The sequence below is a fragment of the Micropterus salmoides genome, unplaced genomic scaffold, assembly GCF_014851395.1.
Source record: "Micropterus salmoides isolate LMB-PRFRI ecotype aquatic unplaced genomic scaffold, ASM1485139v1 Ms_hic_scaffold_9, whole genome shotgun sequence".
NCBI classification, from domain to species: domain Eukaryota; kingdom Metazoa; phylum Chordata; class Actinopteri; order Centrarchiformes; family Centrarchidae; genus Micropterus; species Micropterus salmoides.
The window spans coordinates 21,544,668-21,566,734 of NW_024044681.1; the positions used below are offsets into that span (position 1 = coordinate 21,544,668).

At 39.5% G+C, this 22,067-nt stretch overlaps 1 protein-coding gene across 1 annotated transcript in view; it reads left to right on the forward strand.

The window, feature by feature from the left end:
- rxfp2a (relaxin family peptide receptor 2a) overlaps positions 1-22,067 on the forward strand; it is a 61,242-nt gene that overhangs the window by 16,088 nt on the left and 23,087 nt on the right. The window contains exons 4-7 of the mRNA XM_038709358.1: positions 2,552-2,657; positions 15,482-15,553; positions 19,429-19,500; positions 20,350-20,421. Of these exons, the coding sequence (XP_038565286.1) occupies positions 2,552-2,657; positions 15,482-15,553; positions 19,429-19,500; positions 20,350-20,421 (322 nt within the window). The remainder of the gene's footprint in view (positions 1-2,551; positions 2,658-15,481; positions 15,554-19,428; positions 19,501-20,349; positions 20,422-22,067) is intronic.

The window sequence follows — 22,067 nt, forward strand, 5'->3', positions numbered from 1 at the left end:
TGGGTCCTGCGTGGATGGCTACAGGCTACAGTTCTGGGTCCGCCCCCCCAGATTCAACGGGGTGGTCTGGACTGCAGTGCACTCGGAGCAGAGCCAGGTGTTGGGACAAGAAGTTCGCTCTCTGCTGGAAAAGGGGGCCATAGAACTTATTTCCCCGCCAGTCAGGGTGTCCAGGTACTATAGCCGGGACTTCATTGTTCCCAAAAAGGACGGAGGGTTGCATCCGATTTTAGATCTGCGGTCCCTGAACCAATCTCTGAGGAGATTCAGGTTCAATATGCTCGCCACCCCCGCCATCGTCAGTCACATCCAATCCAAGGATTGGTTTGTCACAAAAGACCTGCGAGACGCATATTTCCACATCTCCATCCGTCCCTCTCACAGGAAGTTCCTGAGGTTCGCCTTCGGGGGTGCGGCGTACCAGTATCGGGTTCTTCCGTTTGGCCTAGCACTCTCCCCTCGCACGTTCACCAAATGCATGGATGCAGCTCTTGCCCCAATGAGGCTCCAGGGCATCCGCATACTGAACTACATCGACGACTGGCTCATTCTGGCTCAGTCTCGAGAGTTAGCGGTTCAGCATCGAGATGTCGTCCTTGCCCACCTTCAGCATTTGGGGCTACGGCTCAACGCGAAGAAGAGCGTGTTGACGCCCGCCCAACGGACTACGTTCCTAGGGGTGGTGTGGGACTCAACGACGATGCGGGCCCGCCTGTCTCCTGCACGCGTCGAGTCCATTTTGACCACAGTGACCAGAGTGAAGCTAGGCCGCACCATCACAGTGAAACACTTTCAGAGGGTGTTGGGTCTCATGGCAGCAGAATCCAGCATAATACCTTCTGGCCTGCTGCACATGAGAGCCCTGCAGTGGTGGTTAAAATCCAAGGGATTCTCCCGGAGGGGAAATCCGTTCCGTCTGATACGGGTTACGAGCAGGTGCCTTCGTTCCCTGTCAGTATGGAGGAAACCTTGGTTCCTGTCCCAGGGTCCCGTGTTGGGAGCGTCATGTCGCCAGACAATTGTTTTGACGCCTCACTCACGGGGTGGGGCGCGGTCATGGACGGCCGCTTTGCAAGAGGCTCCTGGCAGGAGCATCATTTCTCTTGGCACATAAATTGCCTGGAAATGTTGGCAGTATTCAGAGCTCTGAGGAGTTTTCTGCCCGCTCTCCGCGGTCGCCACTTCCTTGTCAGAACCGACAATACGGCAGTGGTGGCCTATTTGAATTACCAGGGGGGTCTGCGCTCGCGCCTGTTATGCAAACTGCCGCATCAGATCCTCCTGTGGTCCCAGCAGAGACTGCTGTCTCTCAGAAAGATGTATATCCCTGGGACCCAGAATCAGGGAGCAGACCTGCTGTCGAGACAGGGGCTGAGGCCCGGGGAATGGAAACTCCACCCCGAGGTGGTGGAGTTATTGTGCGAAAGGTACGGCCCTATAGACGTGGACTTGTTTGCGTCTCAAGAGACTATGCACTGTCCACTGTGGTTCTCCCTCTCGCCCCCAGCCCCGCTAGGGCTGGATGCCATAGTGCAGACGTGGCCGAGGCAGCGTCTGTATGCTTTCCCCCCAGTTACTCTGCTCCCAGGGGTTCTGGAGCGGGTCCATCAGGACGGTGTCAGCTCCATTACTCTCTAAAATACAGTAAATACACAGTTTTACAGGACTTCACATTATGCATCACTGTGTATGTTCCCTGACTGATTATTGAACAGACATCTTACCTGGACTTATTGATAACTGAGTTCTTTCACACGTTCACAGTTTCTCTCAAATGGTACAGTGTACAACTGCTTCGTCCTTATTTTATGTTTCTCCAGAACTCTGGCAATTGTCGTTGCACTGACCAAATTCACATTTCCAAAAGTGAAATTGCCTGCCTTCTAAGATTTTCTACTTATTTCAATCTGGTCACTGCAGAAATGCAGTACATTTACCATCAATCTGTTTTGAATGTGTTTTTAACAGTTTTGGACACAGTGTGTTAGCATTTGAAAAATGTGCTGCAGATATAGTGTTTTGCAGGTGGTGAAGTAGTAATGAGAAAAGAGTTCATGAATTTTGAAGAAAGGGGTCATTGCATTTTGTGTGAAAGCAATGAAAAATTATTCACAGTTTGGTCCGCAATTATTCACAGTTTGGTCCACATACACTTCTGTTGCGCTGACTGTGTGAAGAGTTTTGACAATGTGACGTGTATGGTTTTGACCAACGCAGGTTAGCAATTGAAAAAAAAACTATAAATAACCTTTATGTAATGTGGATCGCTTACGATGCCCAATGCACTTATGTAACATGGTCAGTACCAGTCCCAAAACGGATTTGGCTTACTAAATGTTTGGTATTCACAAACATTCGCTGGCTTCAGCTTCTCAGATGTGAGGCTTATCGTAAGTGGAATCACTTTGGGCTTTAGTAAATTGTGATAGGCATTTTTTAAATGAAAGTTATCTTGTTGTGTCCCACAGGGCCACTCCTGTTAATTTTTTAAGCATAAGCCTCTATAATTCAAATTTGTGAATGCTATTTTATAGTGTTTGTGTGTGTGCAGCTTTGCAGGAGTATCCAGAGAGTTGTGACTGCATACAGACAGACGTCGAGTGTGTGGAGGTCAACCTGCTGGATGTTCCTCTGCTCTCTCCAAATGTTACCTGGCTGTAAGTGTCCTCTGACTCTGACTCTCTCTCTCTCTCTCTCTCTCTCTCTCTCTCTCTCTCTCTGTGTGTCTCTGTGTGTGTGTGTGTGTGTGTGTGTGTGTGTGTGTTTTTCAGGTTGTTGTTTCTATTCTGGAAGACGTAGTTAGCAGCAGAGGAATTGATCATCAAAACATTTAATCCTGCCTAATAAAGGATTTTAACACGATGAATTAATGTTTTTTACTCACAAGATTTCTGATAAATGGGTTTCTCACTGAACAGAGAAATTACCTGAATAAAGCACCAAAATCCATTTATTGTGGTTTCATTTGACTGTTCTGAAATTATTAGAAATCACTGAAATGTTTGAATTGTTTTTCTTTGTCCTTTGTTGGATTTTGCTCTCAACTATTTTTGCTTGCTAGCCCATCATAGCACTTTCTACTGTCCTGCTGCTTTTTGACCTTTCTTTGGTATATTATTTGTGTGGGTTCCTTTGGTTAGGAAAGAACGTCAGAGACTGTGCTATTGTTTGTCAGTGCTGCTCAGTGTCTCGGCAGCTATGTGGGTTGGGGCCTCATCAGGGTTAACAAGACTCCAGGAAGTCTCTACACCCAGAGAGAAATACCAGCATGTTAACTCATTTGTGCTCACCTGTGCTTTTCCTGCCATGACAACACAAAATGTCTGCTTTTCCCCCTGCGTCCAGTCGTTATGCTATGCTAAGCTAATCAACACCTGAAAGTGACAATTCCTTTAAACTTTCAAATGCTCATTATCCTGATTTGGATCATAATTAACATAATAACCATAATTTTAGAACTAGTCACAATTTGGTTTCATTATTGGGCAGCAGTTTCTGGTGTTTCTCTTTTCTTCTGGGTTGAACCATTGATTGAAAACAGATTAGAATAGTGAATAAAAATATCACATTTCCACTTTATCTGTACCCACCTGTAGAGTCATGGCGATGTATGGATGAATCATTTTACTTCTGTTTATGACAATGCCATACACTGAAGTCTCCCTACATGCATTCCGTCTCAGCTTCTCTGCATATAATAACCCATTCTTGTCAGGAACGCTGGGTGCGCAGAGCAGGTGAGAACCCAAATGCATGACACAGACAGCAGAGGTCTAGTTCCAGAGTATTTAATCCAGAGGTAGACAGAAAGGCAGGAATAAAAACTCACGGGTACAGGGAACTGGTACATCCAAAAACAGAATGTGTAATGTAGCAACTTGCAGAACTTGGACTGAGCAGACATGCGACAGGGAGTTAACAGAAACACCAAACATTTATACACAGGGGCTAATGAGGTGACAGGTATCAGGGTTAACGAGGCAGAGAGACAGAATGGGAAAACAGAGAGACTGGCTGACAGGCAGATTACTGGAGGTGAACAGACATAACACAAGTACTGAACACCAAACATGTCAAAGTAAGTAGTAACAGATCAGAATAATGAAAATAACAAACTAATCCAGATCACAACTAAACTAACATCAACAAGGAACACAGACTGAAGCTAAGACTTGAAAAGAACTCAGAGCAGTGCCCATGTGCAAAACACAGAAGTACACAGACCAGGAGTAAACACTTAAGACATGAACTAAGCCACAGGACTAAGAACTAAAGACACAAACTAGGAACTAAGATACGAGACAAGACAGATATGAAGTAACTTACAGATGTGGGTGAATGCAATAATAAAGGCTACACAGAGACAGACAAAGAGAACCCAAGCATGATGGTAGAGAACAAGACATGAAGGACAGGATAGAACTAAACACTTTGGTTAGCTAGCTCACAACGATGTTTATTGGTTTAATGCTCTGACTTAAGGAGGCGTGACGGCGTGACAGTTTTTTAAGGAAGGATGACAGTGCGCCTGCGCAAGCTTGGAGAATGACGTATGACTTATGGAATTACTATAGTCATACGTCACAACCCCGTTTTAACAACTAAGCAATTTTTGCAACTTTGAGCACAAAATTAAGCTATTTGGCAAAAAATATTTGGCAAACTATGTGGGTAATCAACACTGTAAGGAAAATATGAAATATCATAGAAATGTCAAAATACACTGGAGGGGGGCTTTAAGGCCTGATTGCTTAATTGAATCTACTCCTTTTCAATTTGGTCTCTCAGTAAGAAGCCTCACACTATTGACTGCTCTGTTGCCTGAGAACCAGTAAAGATTCTGAATGTCAGCTCTCTCAAACAAGCTGTTTATTTTCAACAATTTGTTAATTGTGGGTTCATTAATTTCCTCAAGTTGGCTGAAACCCATTTATAAAGGGCAAGAGCACAAAGAAATTTAGGAGCATAGTGAAAAATGTAAAGTAACAGAGATTATTAAACAAATTATTACATACATATTTATACTGTGTGTGTGTGTGTGTGTCAAGTGGAAGACCCTAGTATCTGGACACTCAGAATGGCCCTTAAAATATTGTCAAGACCTTTTAAAACATGGACACAGCTTTTTTAAAAACTCATCACCGAGATGAGTGATGAGGACAGATACAGGATACACCAGTAGCACCCACACAACCCACACCCACACTAAATGTAAACAAGACTACTGAAGAGGGAAAGATTATGGTAGCTTGTAGTCTTCACTAGCACACTGTGCTCGTAAAAAAAATTTCCGGTTCACACGTATCTATTTTTAGGGACATAAGCAAGGGAAAGACTTACACTGAAGAGCCATGTTCATTATGCCTCATTTAAAGAAGCCGCCCTGTTTGTCCTGAATGACTATAGACTGGTGCGGTGGAGTGTTCATCCATAAAATGACCTGTAGCCTGTTCTTTCCTGTCCTCTGAATCTTTAATCTTCACCTTCAGTTAACGGCCGCCTGTTCTCTCTGTGCTGATGTATAACCCTGTACTCCCAGAACTCACTAACAAACTCCTAACACTTTGTTTGGTCATCTAGAGACGATAACAGCAAATTTGTAACTGATAGTGACTAAGATTATCAGGAGCCAGGATGTTTGACTTCACGGAGGCCTTTAGTTTTACACTTTTTGCCAGATGTTATGGATAAAATTCTCATCACAATCTTAACCTTTGTAAGATATTTTAGTTTTTTGGCATTGAGATTTCGGCATACTTTCCATTTACATATTCTCATTAAAATGCCAGTTTCCTCATTTTCTAAGTTGTTAGGGAATAGTTTTCAGTTCTCAGTCAATGTGAAGTACTTTCTAAAGTCAGTCAATCATTTTTTTAAATCTCAGATCTATCCAAAGTTTTTCCAAATCATGTTTGCTTTTGTCTGTGTCACAGGCATTGATGTTACATCCCTTAAGCTTCCTAAATAAAACCTAAGTAATCTGAGTAAGTAATCTTAATGTCCGATTTTAACAAAATGGAAAACAGAGAAAATTGATTGGCCTCTAAACAGTTCCTCTTTTTTATATATCCTTTAATGGCTGTGAATAATGGCTATTGCATCATTTGCCTGAACTCAGTCTGACCTTCAGCAACACAGTCCGTTTGAAGATCCTACTTTGTGGAAACACATCACAAGCACGTACCTCTCCTGCCTGTTACTTTATGGTTCCTCATTACAGTTTTTTACAATTGCTAAAACACTAAACCCCATTCTCTGAACCAAATGCTCAATGGCCTAAATCCATGTATCGAATCGATCACTCTTTTTGCAAATCTCATCCACTCTTTTTGCAAAACGCTAAATACATTCTCACTAACTAAAACACATTTTGCACTGTGATGCATGTTTTGCAAAATGTTAAATACAGGTGCTGGTCATATAATTAGAATATCATCAAAAAGTTGATTTATTTCAGTAAAAGTGAAACTTGTATAATGTATACATTCATTCCACACTGACTGATATATTTCAAGTGTTCATTCCTTTTGTTTTTGATGATTATAACTGACAACTAATGAAAACCCCAAATTCAGTATCTCAGAAAATTAGAATATTACTTAAGACCAATACAAAAAAAGGATTTTTAGAAATGTTGGCCAACTGAAAAGTATGAACATGATAAGTATTAGCAGGTACAGCACTCAATACTTAGTTGGGGCTCCTTTTGCCTGAATTACTGCAGCAATGCGGTGTGGCATGGAGTCGATCAGTCTGTGGCACTGCTCAGGTGTTATGAGTGATATCATTATGATGATAGTGGCCTTCAGCTCTTCTGCATTGGGTCTGGCATATCGCATCTTCCTCTTCACAATACCCCATAGATTTTCTGTAGGGTTAAGGTCAGGCGAGTTTGCTGGCCAATTAAGAACCGGGATACCATGGTCCTTAAACCAGGTACTGGTAGCTTTGGCACTGTGTGCAGGTGCCAAGTCCTGTTGGAAAATGAAATCTGCATCTCCATAAAGTTGGTCAGCAGCAGGAAGCATGAACTGCTCTAAAACTTCCTGGTAGATGGCTGCATTGACCTTGGACTTCAGAAAACACAGTGGACCAACACCAGCAGATGACATGGCACCCCAAACCATCACTGACTGTGGAAACTTTACACTGGACTCTGGGACCTTGATTTCCAAAGGAAATGCAAAATTTACTTTCATCAGAGAACATAACTTTGGACCACTCAGCAGCAGTCCAGTCCTTTTTGTCTTTAGTCCAGGCGAGACACTTCTGACACTGTGTCTTGTTCAAGAGTGGCTTGACACAAGGAATGCGACAGCTGAAACCCATGTCTTGCATATGTCTGTGCGTGGTGGTTCTTGAAGCACTGACTCCAGCTGCAGTCCACTCTGTGAATCTCCCCCACATTTTTGAATGGGTTTTGTTTCACAATCCTCTCCAGGGTGCAGTTATCCCTATTGCTTGTACACTTTTTTCTACCACATCTTTTCCTTCCCTTCGCCTCTCTATTAATGTGCTTGGACACAGAGCTCTGTGAACAGCCAGCCTCTTTAGCAATGACCTTTTGTGTCTTGCCCTCCTTGTGCAAGGTGTCAATGGTCGTCTTTTGGACAGCTGTCAAGTCAGCAGTCTTCCCCATGATTGTGTAGCCTACAGAACTACACTGAGAGACCATTTAAAAGCCTTTGCAGGTGTTTTGAGTTAATTAGCTGATTAGAGTGTGGCACCAGGTGTTCAATATTGAACCTTTTCACAATATTCTAATTTTCTGAGATACTGATTTTGGGGTTTTCATTAGTTGTCAGTTATAATCATCAAAATTAAAAGGAATGAACACTTGAAATATATCAGTCTGTGTGGAATGAATCTATACATTATACAAGTTTCACTTGAATGGAATCACTGAAATAAATCAACTTTTTGATGATATTCTAATTATATGACCATGCAACACAGCTGTCATCTTTTACACACAACAACTCATAATTTTGCACTCTTTCTTGTTTCTAATGATGTGATCAAACCGACATGTGGTCAAGTCCCTGGCCAACGTAGTGGCATCCATTGACCATGCTATAAGTAAGGGACAGGTTGTCTACCGTCATTCAACCTTGGGGCCATATAACACTGAACATTGTCTTATTTTTCTGGGTGGTCTTTGGGATTATGTGTTTGAGTGTGAGCAACAGGATCATGAGCCAGCAGTGCATCCTGTCTATGGGACAATGTCAGTTTTCACTGTGGTGTCCCGCTTAGCAAGTGGATCAACATCAACCAGCAACCAGTGATTCATAAATGTTCTATATCTTCAACCACACAGCCCTTACTTCAATCCAACAGAAGAATTTTTCTCTGCCTGATGATGGAAGGTCTATGACCGAAACACATTTACTACGGAAAATCTCTTACAGGCAATGGAATTCCCTGCAATGGAATTGCCTGTAAGAGATTGGTGAACAATTCCTGCTGTGCTAATTAATGTGTTTTACAAACTGTCAGATGTCTGAACTGCACACACTTGAAAAAATTAACAAAATAAAATAACAGGACTTGGACCTAGATATGGAGATAAAAAGAAGAACTGAGGAAATTGGAAATCCAGCAACAACAAAGAGAGGTGATCATTGCAAAGCACACTGTAGCATGACTGTAGCACGATGTATTAATCATTGTTTTCTCTCTCCGAAGCTCACAGCAGACGAGTGATCCCAGGGAGAAAAAAAAGGTCAAAAAACATTGTGGTGTCCCCTCCCTGTTGTTTCATGAATAAACAGTGCACAATATAGTCTCCTTACTGAAGTGGGACTGTAATTTGGGAGTTTTATTCAATCATGAAACCTAATCAAAATTATTTAGGCCTATATATATATCTTAGATATATCTCCTATATAGTGTGTGTGCCATAAATTTCTTGAGTGACATATAACGTCCGGTGCTCATTTTTAAGGCACGATATGACATTATAATTATGACTATGAGTTTCAGTTAAGAGCAGAGATATTTTTAGCTTCTCACACATTCAGTCGGTCCACTATTGGCTGCCACACTTTCTTATTACTGTGCCTGAGTTACCTTTTATTTTATTTATCATTTTTCTTTGCATGTGTTTTCATTCCACGTAAACCTACTCGCTGATGCTCGTTGTGTGCAAAGTATGGAGCAGGCTAGCTGCACAGAATAAATTGCCATGTTGGAAAATCCCGGCTTAATCCGCTATCTTGGTTTTGTGAAACAGCCCTCTGATCTGTTCCATGTTTAGTGCTGTCCTGTTTCCTGGTTGGTGCCGTCTCTGTTCCCTGCCCTGTTCTGTTTAGCAGTTGGTACATGTTTTCTTGTTTTGTGGTTGTGTTCCTTGTCTTGTGTTTCCTCTGTTTAGCCTTGTTTATTCCATTGTTCATTTGCATGTTCTGTTTAGCTCACTTAGTACCTGTTCTGTCTTGTATCTTAGGTTTAGCCCTGCATTTTAGTTCTGTGTCTTAGTTAATAACTTTGTATTTACTTCAGGTTCTTTGTTTGCATTATTTTGGCTTTGTCTGCTCTGTGGTCTGTTTAATCCTAGTTTCAGTCTGTTTTACCTGTTGGTTGTAGTTAATTTGTATTATTTGTGTTCGGTCTGCTTGTGTCTGGATTAATTTGTCATTTTATAGTATTTTGATCTGTTCCGTCTTATTTTGATATGGTCTGTGTTTAGTAACCTGTGTTCTGTCTGTTACTCCAGTAATCCCTCTGCCTGCTTGTGTGTCTGTGTGCTTGATTGTCTGATCTGTCACCTGTGTTGCTCCCGCCCTGCTCGTTAGTCCCTGTATATATGTTTACCAGTTTCTTTAGTTTGTGTCCAGTCATTGTTGTGAGATGTGTGTTCTGCCTGCTTTAGAGTTATCTGTCGTTTTTGGATTTTGCCAGTCTCCACTAACTGTAAGCTTTGTTCTTTTTTGTTGGATTAAATTCCCTTAAGTGTACCTTTGCTCTCCAGTGTCTTGCATTTGGGCTCTCTTGCTTTTGCACGCAACCTAATTCCTGACAGTAACAGACAAAAGAATATACAGATCAGTAAATATGGTATGTGTCTGAAGGACTGGAAGTAGTGTTACATACCAACATCCGCAAAGTCACGCCGCAGATTCTTGACTCTATCAGAGTTTCTCTCAAATGGCACCTTGTACAGTTGTTTCACTGTCACTTGATGCCTTTGGAGGATGCGTTGTATGGTTGAGAGGCCTACAGCATTGATGTTGTTAATATGGTTTCATTATTCAAGATATTATCTCTTATTTCTCACATCCTACTTGCATTGTTGGCCAATACCAAATTTCTAGTTGCTGTTTCTTGTACATCTGTAAACATGCATCCTCGTCCTCCATGATTTCTTTGCCTTTTCACTCTGTAGACAATTCAAAAACAGTGTGTGTGCAGTATACGTACTGTAAAACATGTAAAAAATGTTGTAGTACAGCAACCTCAATTATGCAATGCAGTGCACAAATGGATGGCTCAGACCTACAAATGTTTTGCAATACTATGCAGTAATACATATTTTATAGTACAATGTTGATGTAATGCTGAAATAGTGATTAGATTGTAGCATACCTGTTCTCATTTCTGAAGGTTCGAATTATGGACGCCACTGTAAAGCGACTCAAGTTGGGCTGGACTCAGTCCAGCTTCTCTCATGGTCAACCCGTGGTTGATCACATGATCAATTAGTGTGTCCCTGATCTCATCAGAGACTGCTCTCCTTCCTTCTCTTCTTTGGTCTCGTCCTGTTCCAACTCATCTTCTTCCTCTTCCTCTAATTCTTCCTCCTTCAACTTATCCACTGCCTCTCCCTCATACTCCCGTTGCTCTCTATCTAATGTTGGCATAGTAGAGTTAAAACTGAGATTTTGTGTGTAAGTAAGGGGCCGGCGACGCGAAGGAATTCGCGTGAGTTGAATATTTTCAACTCAAGCGAAGAAGTCGCATGACGCTGAGTCGCGATAGCCTATCAGTGTTGAGATTGTCCGAACGTCACCGAGGCTTCAGACTGTTGTGTGGAGAGGGCCAGGCAGAGCGGGGGATTGAAAATCCGCAGACCGGCTGAAAGCTACTAAACTTGGGGGAGAGGAGCAGGGAGCAGCGCTGCAACCATTGGACAAATAAACAATCGTAGTCGGTCGGATTCTGCTCTGACAACTACGCTGTTTACTCGCGGGAGGAGCTCGGAGTTAATTGCTTTTATTAAATTAGCTTTTTACTTTAGTTTTTGGGATATTAATGTTGATTTATCTTCACTGGAGCTTCTCAGCATCTAGCTTCCGTGCACATCCGGTTCCAGTGTTGTTGTTAGCGTCGTTAGCTCTGTCTGACTACGACTTCATATTTATATAAAAACCAGACAAAACTGGACATTACTTGGAGAAAAGAAAGCAAGGAGGTTGAACTACCTGGTGAGTTAGGAAAACATGTGTCTGTAACTTTATTCCAGCTATCATTGTACTTTACTGTGACCAAGTTACCATAGCATAGCCCTGATCGATCCAAACACCATTCAGAAAACAAACATTTTAGAAGATGTTGTCCTGCTGTCTTGCTGGCAGACCTGACAAAGCATGAATTCATATGTTTAACAAATCTGCATCATGTTGTAGTTATTTCGGCATCAGTTTATCCGTTTATTGCTATTTAATCACAGCAAAATGTTTACTTTGGGTTCATACAGTTGTAGTAATGGCAAGTTGTGTTTATTCACCTTATCGCGTTAAAATCGCCTTCTCGCGTTGTGTGTAAACACTTGCAGCGAATGTACTCACGTGAGGAAAGCGTTGCGAGGCGAAAATTCGCGCTTGGTCTGAATGCGGCATAAGGCTGCATCCAGCACACCAGAGCCTTTTCCTCCTTTGCTTGGTAAGGGACAAGGTTGCATGTGATGTGGACCAAGTCCTCTGGCCGAACCCAGCACACAGACATTATGCTGAGGCAGAATGAATCTCGCATTCAGTTTGATTCTGCGGCTGCACAACATTTTGAGTGTAATGTGCTTTTCATTTAGAGTTTTTTGTTCTTTGGGCTTACTGTATTTTTATGCAAATGCTGAAAATAGAGATATTCAATACTGTATTACTTGCAGTACTTACAGTATACTATATATTTACTGTACTAAGTTGTAATTACTATACTTTTTTAAATTGGAAAATATGTTTCCTTTTATGGAAAAAAAAATTCTAACTACATGCCCTGGACTCTGTGTTCTCAATTTTTTGATGTAGTGTCTAAAGAATGCTCTGTAGCGTTTTACATATTGACTGGCTGTGTTTATGTTTTGAAAGCATTGTTTGATTTTGAGCACAGATTACATGGTTTTGAGGCTTTGATTGTTTGATTTTGCCAGAAGAGTCAGGGGTTTTGTGAATATAGTTTAAAGATTGGCTTTTGTGTTTAAAGTTTCAACAAAATGCATGAAGGTTTCAAGAAATGTGTCTTAACAATTGTGAAAAACTGTAACTCCTCTTTGAAACCTGATGTTCAGCAGGGCTCCCTTTTCAGTCTGTTAGTGAAGGTGATTGTGTTGAATGTTAACAGTTTAGCAAATGATTAGCACTTTGCCTTTTACACAACAGCAGCTACTGCTATCTTAGTTTTCTTCAAAAGAAAACAATTGACAGTGACATTTATATAATTCGCCAATCTGATTTGTAAAAACTGTATATTTATCCAACTTACAGCCGCAAATGTCAAAATAATAGACATAAGGGCAGTTGAAATATGATGTCCCCACCTGAGAAGACATGGTGAAGATGGTGAGATGATGATAATGATGTTGAAAGATTGTAAATCACTTAAACTATCTGTATTTCTTTCCCATTCAAAATGTTGTTTCTGTGAAGCAGGAGATCTCTCCGTCTTTATATTACATTCTCTGCTTCCAGTATCATTACAGTTTTGTCTGAAAATTTTAATTTGTTTAAAACAAAATTTTGATTTAGTTTCTGCTAGTTGTTTTTTCCCAGGTTTGTTTTAATACCGTTTTTTAGAACCACTAACATCATTTTGTCTAATCTAAACAAAATCAGCCCAACAACTGCCTGTTCATTTCATACCATTAACACAATTCATATTGTTTCCACAGAATATGCAGTCAATTAACCCAGTTTAAGTACAAGCTTACCCAATACCAAAACTATGGATCTTTTTTGGGTTATTTACAAATGTCAGAAATGAAGACATAATTTTCAAAACCTTAAATTATGCATAAAGTCTCTACTTTTGCTACAATAGCAGCTCAATATCTATACTGAAACAGCTGATGAGGAATTCTGAATGAACTAATCATTGAAACATTGAGAAATAGCTCATTTATTTGAATGTGGGTAAAACAGATCAGACACAGCTAGTTCCGGTCTCAACCAGAGACATAAACAGGTGTGGAAGTTCTTTCAATTACATACACAATGCAGCAAAAAGGGGACTTTCTGGAGTTGAGTTTATCCAGTGTGGATATCGAACAACACAGAAGAGGAGGGAAAGAAAGAATAATGTCTGAACAAGGGAGAAGAATAGTTGGGCCAGGGAGAGGAAGAGGGCCAGGGAGCGGTAGCTGAATCAGTAAGTGTTTCTATCCAGGTGCATATCGAGAGACGACATTAGATGTTATGTGGATGAGAACATGTGGCCAAAGGCTGAAGATAATATGAATTAGAACAGGACAAGACTTTTTGTTTTTTTTCTCTTCTGCGCATTTTTTGTTTCAGTGTAATTGTGTATTTACATTTACTCATTTGGCGGCCACGTTTATCCAAGGTGACTTACATTTGAGTGCAATCAATATAAGATAATAAGGAGGAGAGCACAGCAAGTGCAGAGGTTAGGGGTTAGTGATGTTATAAAAGATGTTCTCGGAAGGGATGAGTTTTCATGAGCTTCTTGAGGTTAGAGTGGAGCACCCCTGTTCTGATGGCATGTGGTAGTTTGTTTTTCCATTATGTTACATAATGGACTGAGATTGCTTTGTTTGCAGGGATGGCAAAGTCAAAAGGAATGTAACCGTATTTGACAGTATTTTTATACATGTTGATCCCTGGCTGCAATTTCATGTTGCTAATAAAGCTTTTACTTCTGTAATTCTGTCACCTACATTTTTTTCCCTATACTTCATTTTATAAAGTAAAGATGACTCATTCAGTTCCACATAGTTTGTTGCCAAAAATGCACACGTTCAACCCCTCAAACCAAAAATGTAGGGTGGTTTACAGAAAAAAGAAACTGAATTACAAAAAACAATGGATTTCACACCGTCTACTGTATGCAGGTAGAGCTGAAACATGAAAATTAATGCAGTCTTTGTAATGACATCAAATGTTTGTATTTACAAAGTCGTTATGCTATGATTGGTTGAGCCTTGGTTGGTCCTCTTGGAAAGAAAACGTGCTGGTGTGTAGACAGAATGATTTGATTTGAGTCAGGTTTGTTGTGTTTTGATAGAGTTTGTGAATATAGTATAGACAATGTTATTTTACATTTTGAAATGTAGAGTTGATGTTTAAAGAACAAAATGTGGTTTAGAGCAGAAAATGTACTATTTGGCTAATTTCTGTGAGGTACATGTGTTGCTGTGTTGAGAGTTTCGACAAAGTATCTTAAGTTTAGGTAAATGCTTGTTAGCAATTGAAAAAACCTGTTATCTACTCATCTCCTTTTTCTCTTCAGTTTTATCTTTTATCACGCCCTTTGTAGTATTTAATTTGAGGAATTATTGTCTGTTAAAGTCTGTCTGAGTCTGTTAAAGAACAGGAGTTGATGTTTTTGCACTTATAGGTGTCTGAATATAAAAGCCCATTGTTAGATATGAAGGATATTGCTGATGTATTTGGTGCCCTCTTTATCTGCGTTGTGCATCATGAAAGATGCTTTAGATTTTATTACTAGTGTGTTTTATTGTTCATCATATCCATTATGCTGTTTGTGGGTGAGTGTGTAAAATGCATTATAGAGCTCATCTTTTTGATTTGTGCTGCTAATGGTGTGACCTGCTGTGGTGTAACAGACAAATAAATCCAGTCATATTAGATATTCAAACAAAGATGGTTTACTTAAACTGTAACTGTACTTTTTTTTTTGCTAAGACCTTCTGAAATGTCTAATTCCAGCCTTGTGTGTGCGAGGATGGTTGGGGTGTAATTAAGTTTATGCCAGGCCAATTTTTCTGTTCCTGTCCTGGTAACCTTTTCAGATAATAAGACATTGGACCTTTTCAAGTTTTCAAGTCTTTACTATGCCCACTCTGACAGATGGTGGTTCTATCTTTATTGAAATCTGACTCCGGGAACTCTTTAAAAGCCCTTTCTCAAAAAATAGCAGTAGTTAAGCTTTTTTATCACTGTTCAGTGTACATAATGCTTCAGACCTTTTGTCCTTTCTCCTTCTCTTTGTCTTTATCTAAGTGTATCTGCACTCTGTTAATGTGAAATGTTTTTCTAACTGTGGCATTTTATGGGTTCTGTTGTAGGTCGCTGAGGAGCAATCAGATCCGAGTGTTGTCTGATTTTGTTTTCTCAGAATACTCTTCCCTAGAGAGACTGTGAGTATTTTTATGCTGCTTCCCAAATTCTCACAGTATACACTTTTTGGTTGGTTTAGTCATCATTCAAATGTTTCTACACTCAGTGTGTATATCTATGGCTAGTTCTCCAGATATTTTATGGATGATGACTTACAGTTTTTTCTGATTGCTCAGGGTCAGTTGTTTGAAACTATAGGCTATTTTTGCAAAACTCTACACACTAATTACAAAACCTTACGCCAAAAAAGCAAAACATTACACATCTCTTGCAAAAGCAAACACTTCTTACAAAACTCTTTAAAGTATTTTAAAAATTGTGTTTTCGCATCAGTACAGCACACACAAAACATCTTTGAGCAAGCACACGAAGCAGCAACTACATACTGATAGTAAAAATGAAAAACACTTGTGGTTTTTGCATTTTCTGTGTGTATAGCAGTTTGCAATAACCTTTTGTCATGCATGTAGTACAGTAAAACTCCCATACACACAGGTGCCCAAATGTGTAAAGTATGGATGTGTGTTCCTCACCTGTTTTACATGAATTGAGTTTATTTTTAAAGGGACTCAGCGGCTTCATCTGATGCAGGGAGACTCACTCTGTTGATGTTTTGGAACATGTGTGTTATCTGCCAATATGTGGTAGAGTAGTTTTCGGAGTGTGATGCAGTTATTTGCAAATACGATATTTACACTGTGGATCTCCAACTCTGGGGTGAACAGGCGACCTGTTCCACCAGATACCAGGTTTTACAGTGGTGACAGATCCTTGTCATTACAGTACATATTACTGAACCAGAACCAGTGCTGTACAGCAAAAAGTTGCTCACCAGTTCTCATTTCAAAATAACCAGATGATACCTGCAACAGAGGCTCAGACTGGGTTGAATCCGTTGCCCAGCCTCCCTCAAACTCATCCCATGGTTGACAATTTATTTATTACGTTCCTGACTCTCCTTCCTCTTCTTTGTACTCTCCGTCTCCCCCATCCTACTTCACCTCGGCTTCCTCCTCCTTTTACTTCTTCAAATCCTCATTCTCCTCTTCTTTCTTCACCTCCTCTTCCTACTCTTCCTCCTCTTATTCTCACCCCTCTTACTCTCTGTCCAAATATAAAATGCCTCCACTGTTAACCTGCAGCCTAAGTGCTTAAGCTCTGATTGGTGTGTTAACTAAAAGCCAAAAGTGTTTTCACATGTGTCAATGTGAAATGCCAATTGTCAAAATAGTCTAGCAAAATATAGTAATGTTTACAGTTTTGATAGAAGTGTGTTATTGAATTGTAAACTGAGTGTAAAGCAGTGAGTTGTGTTTGAAGTTTTGCAAAAAGAGTGTGATAAAATTACAAACTGTTAAGTATTAAGCAGAGAACCTGCATTCAGTTTGGCACACCTGGTAAATGATTTGTTAATGGTTTCAGACATAGTGCTTCAAGAATGACTGTTAATGTTCAAGAATTCAGAAAAACTGTGACCTGTGGTCTATTTATGTATAGTGCTTAAGCTATGATTGATATCAGAGTGAACTAAAAATCAAATAAGTGTTTTCACATGTGTCAATGTGGAATGCCACTTGCCAAAATATAGTAGTGTTTACAGATTTGATAGAAGTGTGTAACTGAACTATAAACTGAGGGTGAAGCAGAGAACCTTACGTTCCGTTTGGCACACTTAAATGATATAAATGATTTGGCTGAAAGTGTTAATGGTTTCAGAAGTAGTGCTTCAAGAATGACTGTTAGATTTTAAGCATTCAGAAGAAAACTAAGAAAACAACAGTAAAGAAAATTAATGTTTGAACAAGAAGCAGAACTATTTAGCAAATACTGAAACAGAAGGACAGGCTAATACAGTATATAGATAAAATGACAAATAGAAATTAAGCACTTTAAATTCACATTCATGTTAATACGCCAGAAAAACAAAATGAATGTGGTGGTTTTATTAAGTACTTTTTTTCAAGTCTTTCAAGGTTTTCGGTATATTGCTCCAACTTCAGTCTTTAAGGTGAATAAAAGTGAAAAACAAGGTGTTTACAGCCTTCATCCTTGCTCTTTCTCTCTCTCTCTCTCTCTCTCTCTCTCTCTCTCTATCTATCTCTGTATATATATATATATAAGAAGTGCCAATAATCATCAAAATTAATATTATTCAAGGAAACATAAATTAATACTGTACGGCAGGTTAGAACACATACTAATACTTCACCTTTTTGGGTGAATTAATTTGGTATTTAGTTATTTCAAGACATTTTCTTCATCGATCCAAACCCAGTGGACACAGTGTATTGCCATTAAACTATGCTTTTCTTGCTCGTCCAGGTAGACAAATGGATCACTGAGATCAAAATGAGCCCACACAAGAAAATGTATATTGTGCTGCCACATCAATATAATCTAGCTTTATAGTTGTTTTTAAAATATGATAATTGCAGAACTGACGTGTTGATGGGATTGATTCTTCGTGCGAGACATGTGATGCAGTAAATCTCTGCCGGTCAGACATTTATGTCTTTTGAAAAATAGATTTGTTTGTTTGTGTGTTCTTCTTGTATACATCACTGCATTTCTCAAGTTATGCTATTTTGCATTGCTTATGTGAGACAGATTTGACAGCAGTCTAAGCAAATATAAAAGGCTCATTCAAACATTGCTCATAAGTCTTATTGATAATGTCATGCTGTTAACCGATAATAAGGGAGATGTAGTGACAAGTTACTAGTCTTTCTGGTGTACGTGCAATGCTAAAATAATCATTTAAAGACTACATCCCATAAATGTACATGTGTTGTGACGACAACTATATAAAAGCCACAGAAGCTCTGTGCTAATGCAGATTTTATCTTGTTATTATTACCTCTTAATTATCTCTGGTGCATTTTTACCTCTGTAAGTTGCATCATGTTGCCTTTCAAAACACCCAGTGAAAAGCCCATAAATCATCATGACAACTCTGACAAACTAAAACGGAACTGTATTGCAAAAGTCTGTTATATTGTTCACCTTGCTGTGCAATCATTCTTTCATATCTGACATTATTCTGTATGGATTCAGATGACAAAATACAATATTTTGTTCATGCTTAGTTTAAACTGTAAAATTATCCACACAGTATGTTAAATTGTCTGTCGTCATCCGTACATACTGTACCATGCGTACAGGGTCACGTGGGGCTGGAGCCAATCCCAGCTGACATCAGGCAAAAGGCGGGGTACACCCTGGACAGGTCGCCAGTCCATCGCAGGGCCTGTACCATGTCAACCGTACTTAAGTGTGACTCATGTAATATCTCTTTGTTTAGTAATGTTCAAATGGTAAACTATAAATTGATCAAACAATTAAAGCTCTAGTCCAGCACTTCTATTTTTGCTAGGTTTTGTCCATGGGCTCTTGGGCTGCATGTGTGTGTTGTTTAGTAGCAAAGTGTGCAATGAAGTAGAAAATGATCATTTTCATCAAATCTGTGTGTCATTAAGTCTGTCTGCAGAATCCAGAATAACAACAGCAAGGCAAACATTTTCACTTAAAAGTCGGAAAAGTTCATGGAATGTTACTAAAATTGTCTAAACTTTAATCACGGATCTAAGGTCACTAATTGTTGGCGTGTTATTCTTGTGTTTCAAAAATGTCAAAATTTGCATCTGAGCAAAGGATTGTCCTCTGCGTGTTGACTGTTCTCTGTGTGTTCATGTGGTGCATATGCGAATGACTGTATTATCCTGTCAATCTTAGTGTGAAAAGGGAAAGAAATGATTGTCTAGCGGATAATGATGATATTAGTCTAACAACAGGGTATTAATCACTTTTATGTGTGTGTATGTGTGAAATATGTTTATATGCATGAGAAAGGGAGTTAACCTACACAACTCACATTAATTATTTTTTCTATTCCCAGGTTTCTGCAAAACAACAGCCTCCAGTTCATATCTAAACATGCCTTCAGCGGCCTTCACAACTTAAAGAGGTTGTAAGTACCCCTCTCGCTCCATTTATGTTGTTTATGTCTCCTGAAATAACTATGTGGATTTTTTTTCCATCAGTCCACTTTTTTTCTTCTCATATCTCTGATGAGCCTACTTGTCACATGTCAAATGAAGAATGGGCAGGAAGCAATCAATTGCTGGGTTGTGTTTGTTGTATTTATCAACTCATGCTCAATAGAAGAGACGGAATTCAAGGAGCTTCACAGAGTGATTTAAAAGTAAAAAGTATATAAAACCTGGCCGGAATAGATATTGATAATGTTAAATATTATGTTAAATAGTAGGTCTTGGTTATTTGGATACAACCTACAGAAATTGTGATCTGTATTCCAAAAAGTTTTTTACTGTATGTTTTGACTCCAAACTGTCCCTGTGACAGTGGGCAAATGCGAGATGCCATGCAAAGATAACTAAAATCTACGTGTGATGTCTACAAATGCCAGTGCAATACCAGGTTGTTTGAGTAAGTATGTAAAGATTTGAAAGCATAGCTGTTGAGGAAGTTTTACTGATGAAATACTAGATGTAGCAACAAAGATGATCAGTTTACTCTGAGGTATGACAAAGTAGCAAATCTTCACATTTGAGAAATGAGAATGTTTAGCATTTTGTTCACTACTATTGCTTGAATTCTGACTGAAAAGATTAGTTGATTTATGAAAAAAGCCGTTTAAGCTCTATTGTGTTTAGTATATAACTTTAAAACATTAGAACTATAGGTTTGTTTTTGTGCACTGTATGGATCTTTGGTAGTCAGAAATTACATTAGATGTAGATGTATAGATATATTTTCATCTATCCCCTCTTTCTTTCTTTCTTTCTCTCTCTCCCAGGTTTCTCAGTGAGAACTTGATATCCTCCCTGAGTCCTGGTGTGTTCAGGGATCTCCATCAGTTAGAGTGGCTGTGAGTTACACACACACGCAGCACCTACACATGCATGCATGTATGTATGTTTGTCTGTGTGTGTGTGTGTGTGTGTGTTTGTGTGTGTGTGTCTGTGTGTCAGGAAGTTATTGTCTTGTGCACTCTCCTGAGGTTATACATGAATGTAGATGGAAGGACACTGTGTGACTGTGGAAAAATAATAGAGCACATTCAAAGACACACATGGTAGTTCTGACAGTGATTATTTGTCTTTATGGGGTTGCCAGACTCTTTTTCGCCTGGTTATATAGTCTGATACACAAATGTCTGTTTTATCCATACATGGGAGTCCTTGTAAGCATCTGGACATTGTTTTTAGGTTTTAATTTGTGGTTTTGGAGTCCCTCCTGATAGCAATTTCCCTTTATCAGGGTTAGCAGTATGGTGGAGAGTTGGGAAAGAGAGCTATTTGAACCCATAACGAGTCAGAAATTATGTACAGCTGTAAGGAGTCAGTGAGGCTTATTTTCCCCTTGAATTAATTAATTAGTATTCATCTCATTGGGTCAAGAGCTATGAGAAGTGGATTAGAGTTTTAAACTCCCTTTGCTTTAGGCCTGTTGCTTTAGGCCTGTATCAGGCTATAGCTCTTCTGCATTTAGCTCATCAGCTTTTTCTACCAATGTGAAGGAACCCATCCAACAACAATGACACTTTGATGCTACATTGATGCCTCAATGAAACCCCAAACATGTCAACCAGAGTAGAGCTACTATTACAGTATAGCTGAGAAATATCTGAAGTCAGCTCTGTATGATTATTGTAAGGTCCATCTAGTGACATTAAGCACCCTGCCAGAGAAGAAGTAATCACCAAAAAACAAAGCGTTAAAAACAGAAACGACTTTGCATATCTAAATCCTTTCTGTTGGCGGTGGATAACAGATTATGAGATACGACAGAATCTTAAAAGGACCCGTTTAACTCTAGACCTGATAAGAAACAGGAGTAAATGGCATCAGTGTTTATTTATGGGACAGTAGGCCTCCAGTGAGAATATTGTGGTAAGATATGTGCGTCACAATGAGCCAAGCACAGACACAGAGAAACTAGGATTTTGGACCCAAACACAGATTACAAGGCAGAGAAGGTTCATTTTTAGTGTGTTTATTAATAATTAAAACATTGAACAAGCTTACTGAGGGTGGAGGGAGCCAACGGTCAAAAACAGGTGAGCAGTCCAACACAAGGCAAGCAATTCCAAAAAGGGGAGCAGGCAATAATCAGATAATCAGATAATTTAGATAATCCAAAAGGAAGTCATAGGTAGATTTTGAACTATACTATTTTTGAACTGGGAAAAAGGCTGAGACGTTTGACGCTAAACAATAGGAAGACACAGAATTAAATACACAAGAGAGAGGTGATTTAACAAGGTACAGATGGAAACTAAAAACGAGAGCAGAGGTAAGTAACAAAGTAAAACAGGAAACACAGGAGAACAAGTAACCACTGTGGTGGGAAAAAGCGTGTTTAAATAAACAGCTCAAGCAAACACTTGTCTTTCTGTGAATTTTATTCAAGTCTTCTGCAGAAGGAACTCACGGGGACACATACACATCAGAGAGTATCATCCGAGTGAGCTGCAGTGTAACAGCTCATGCAGCTTTTATCTTAGTCTCAGGG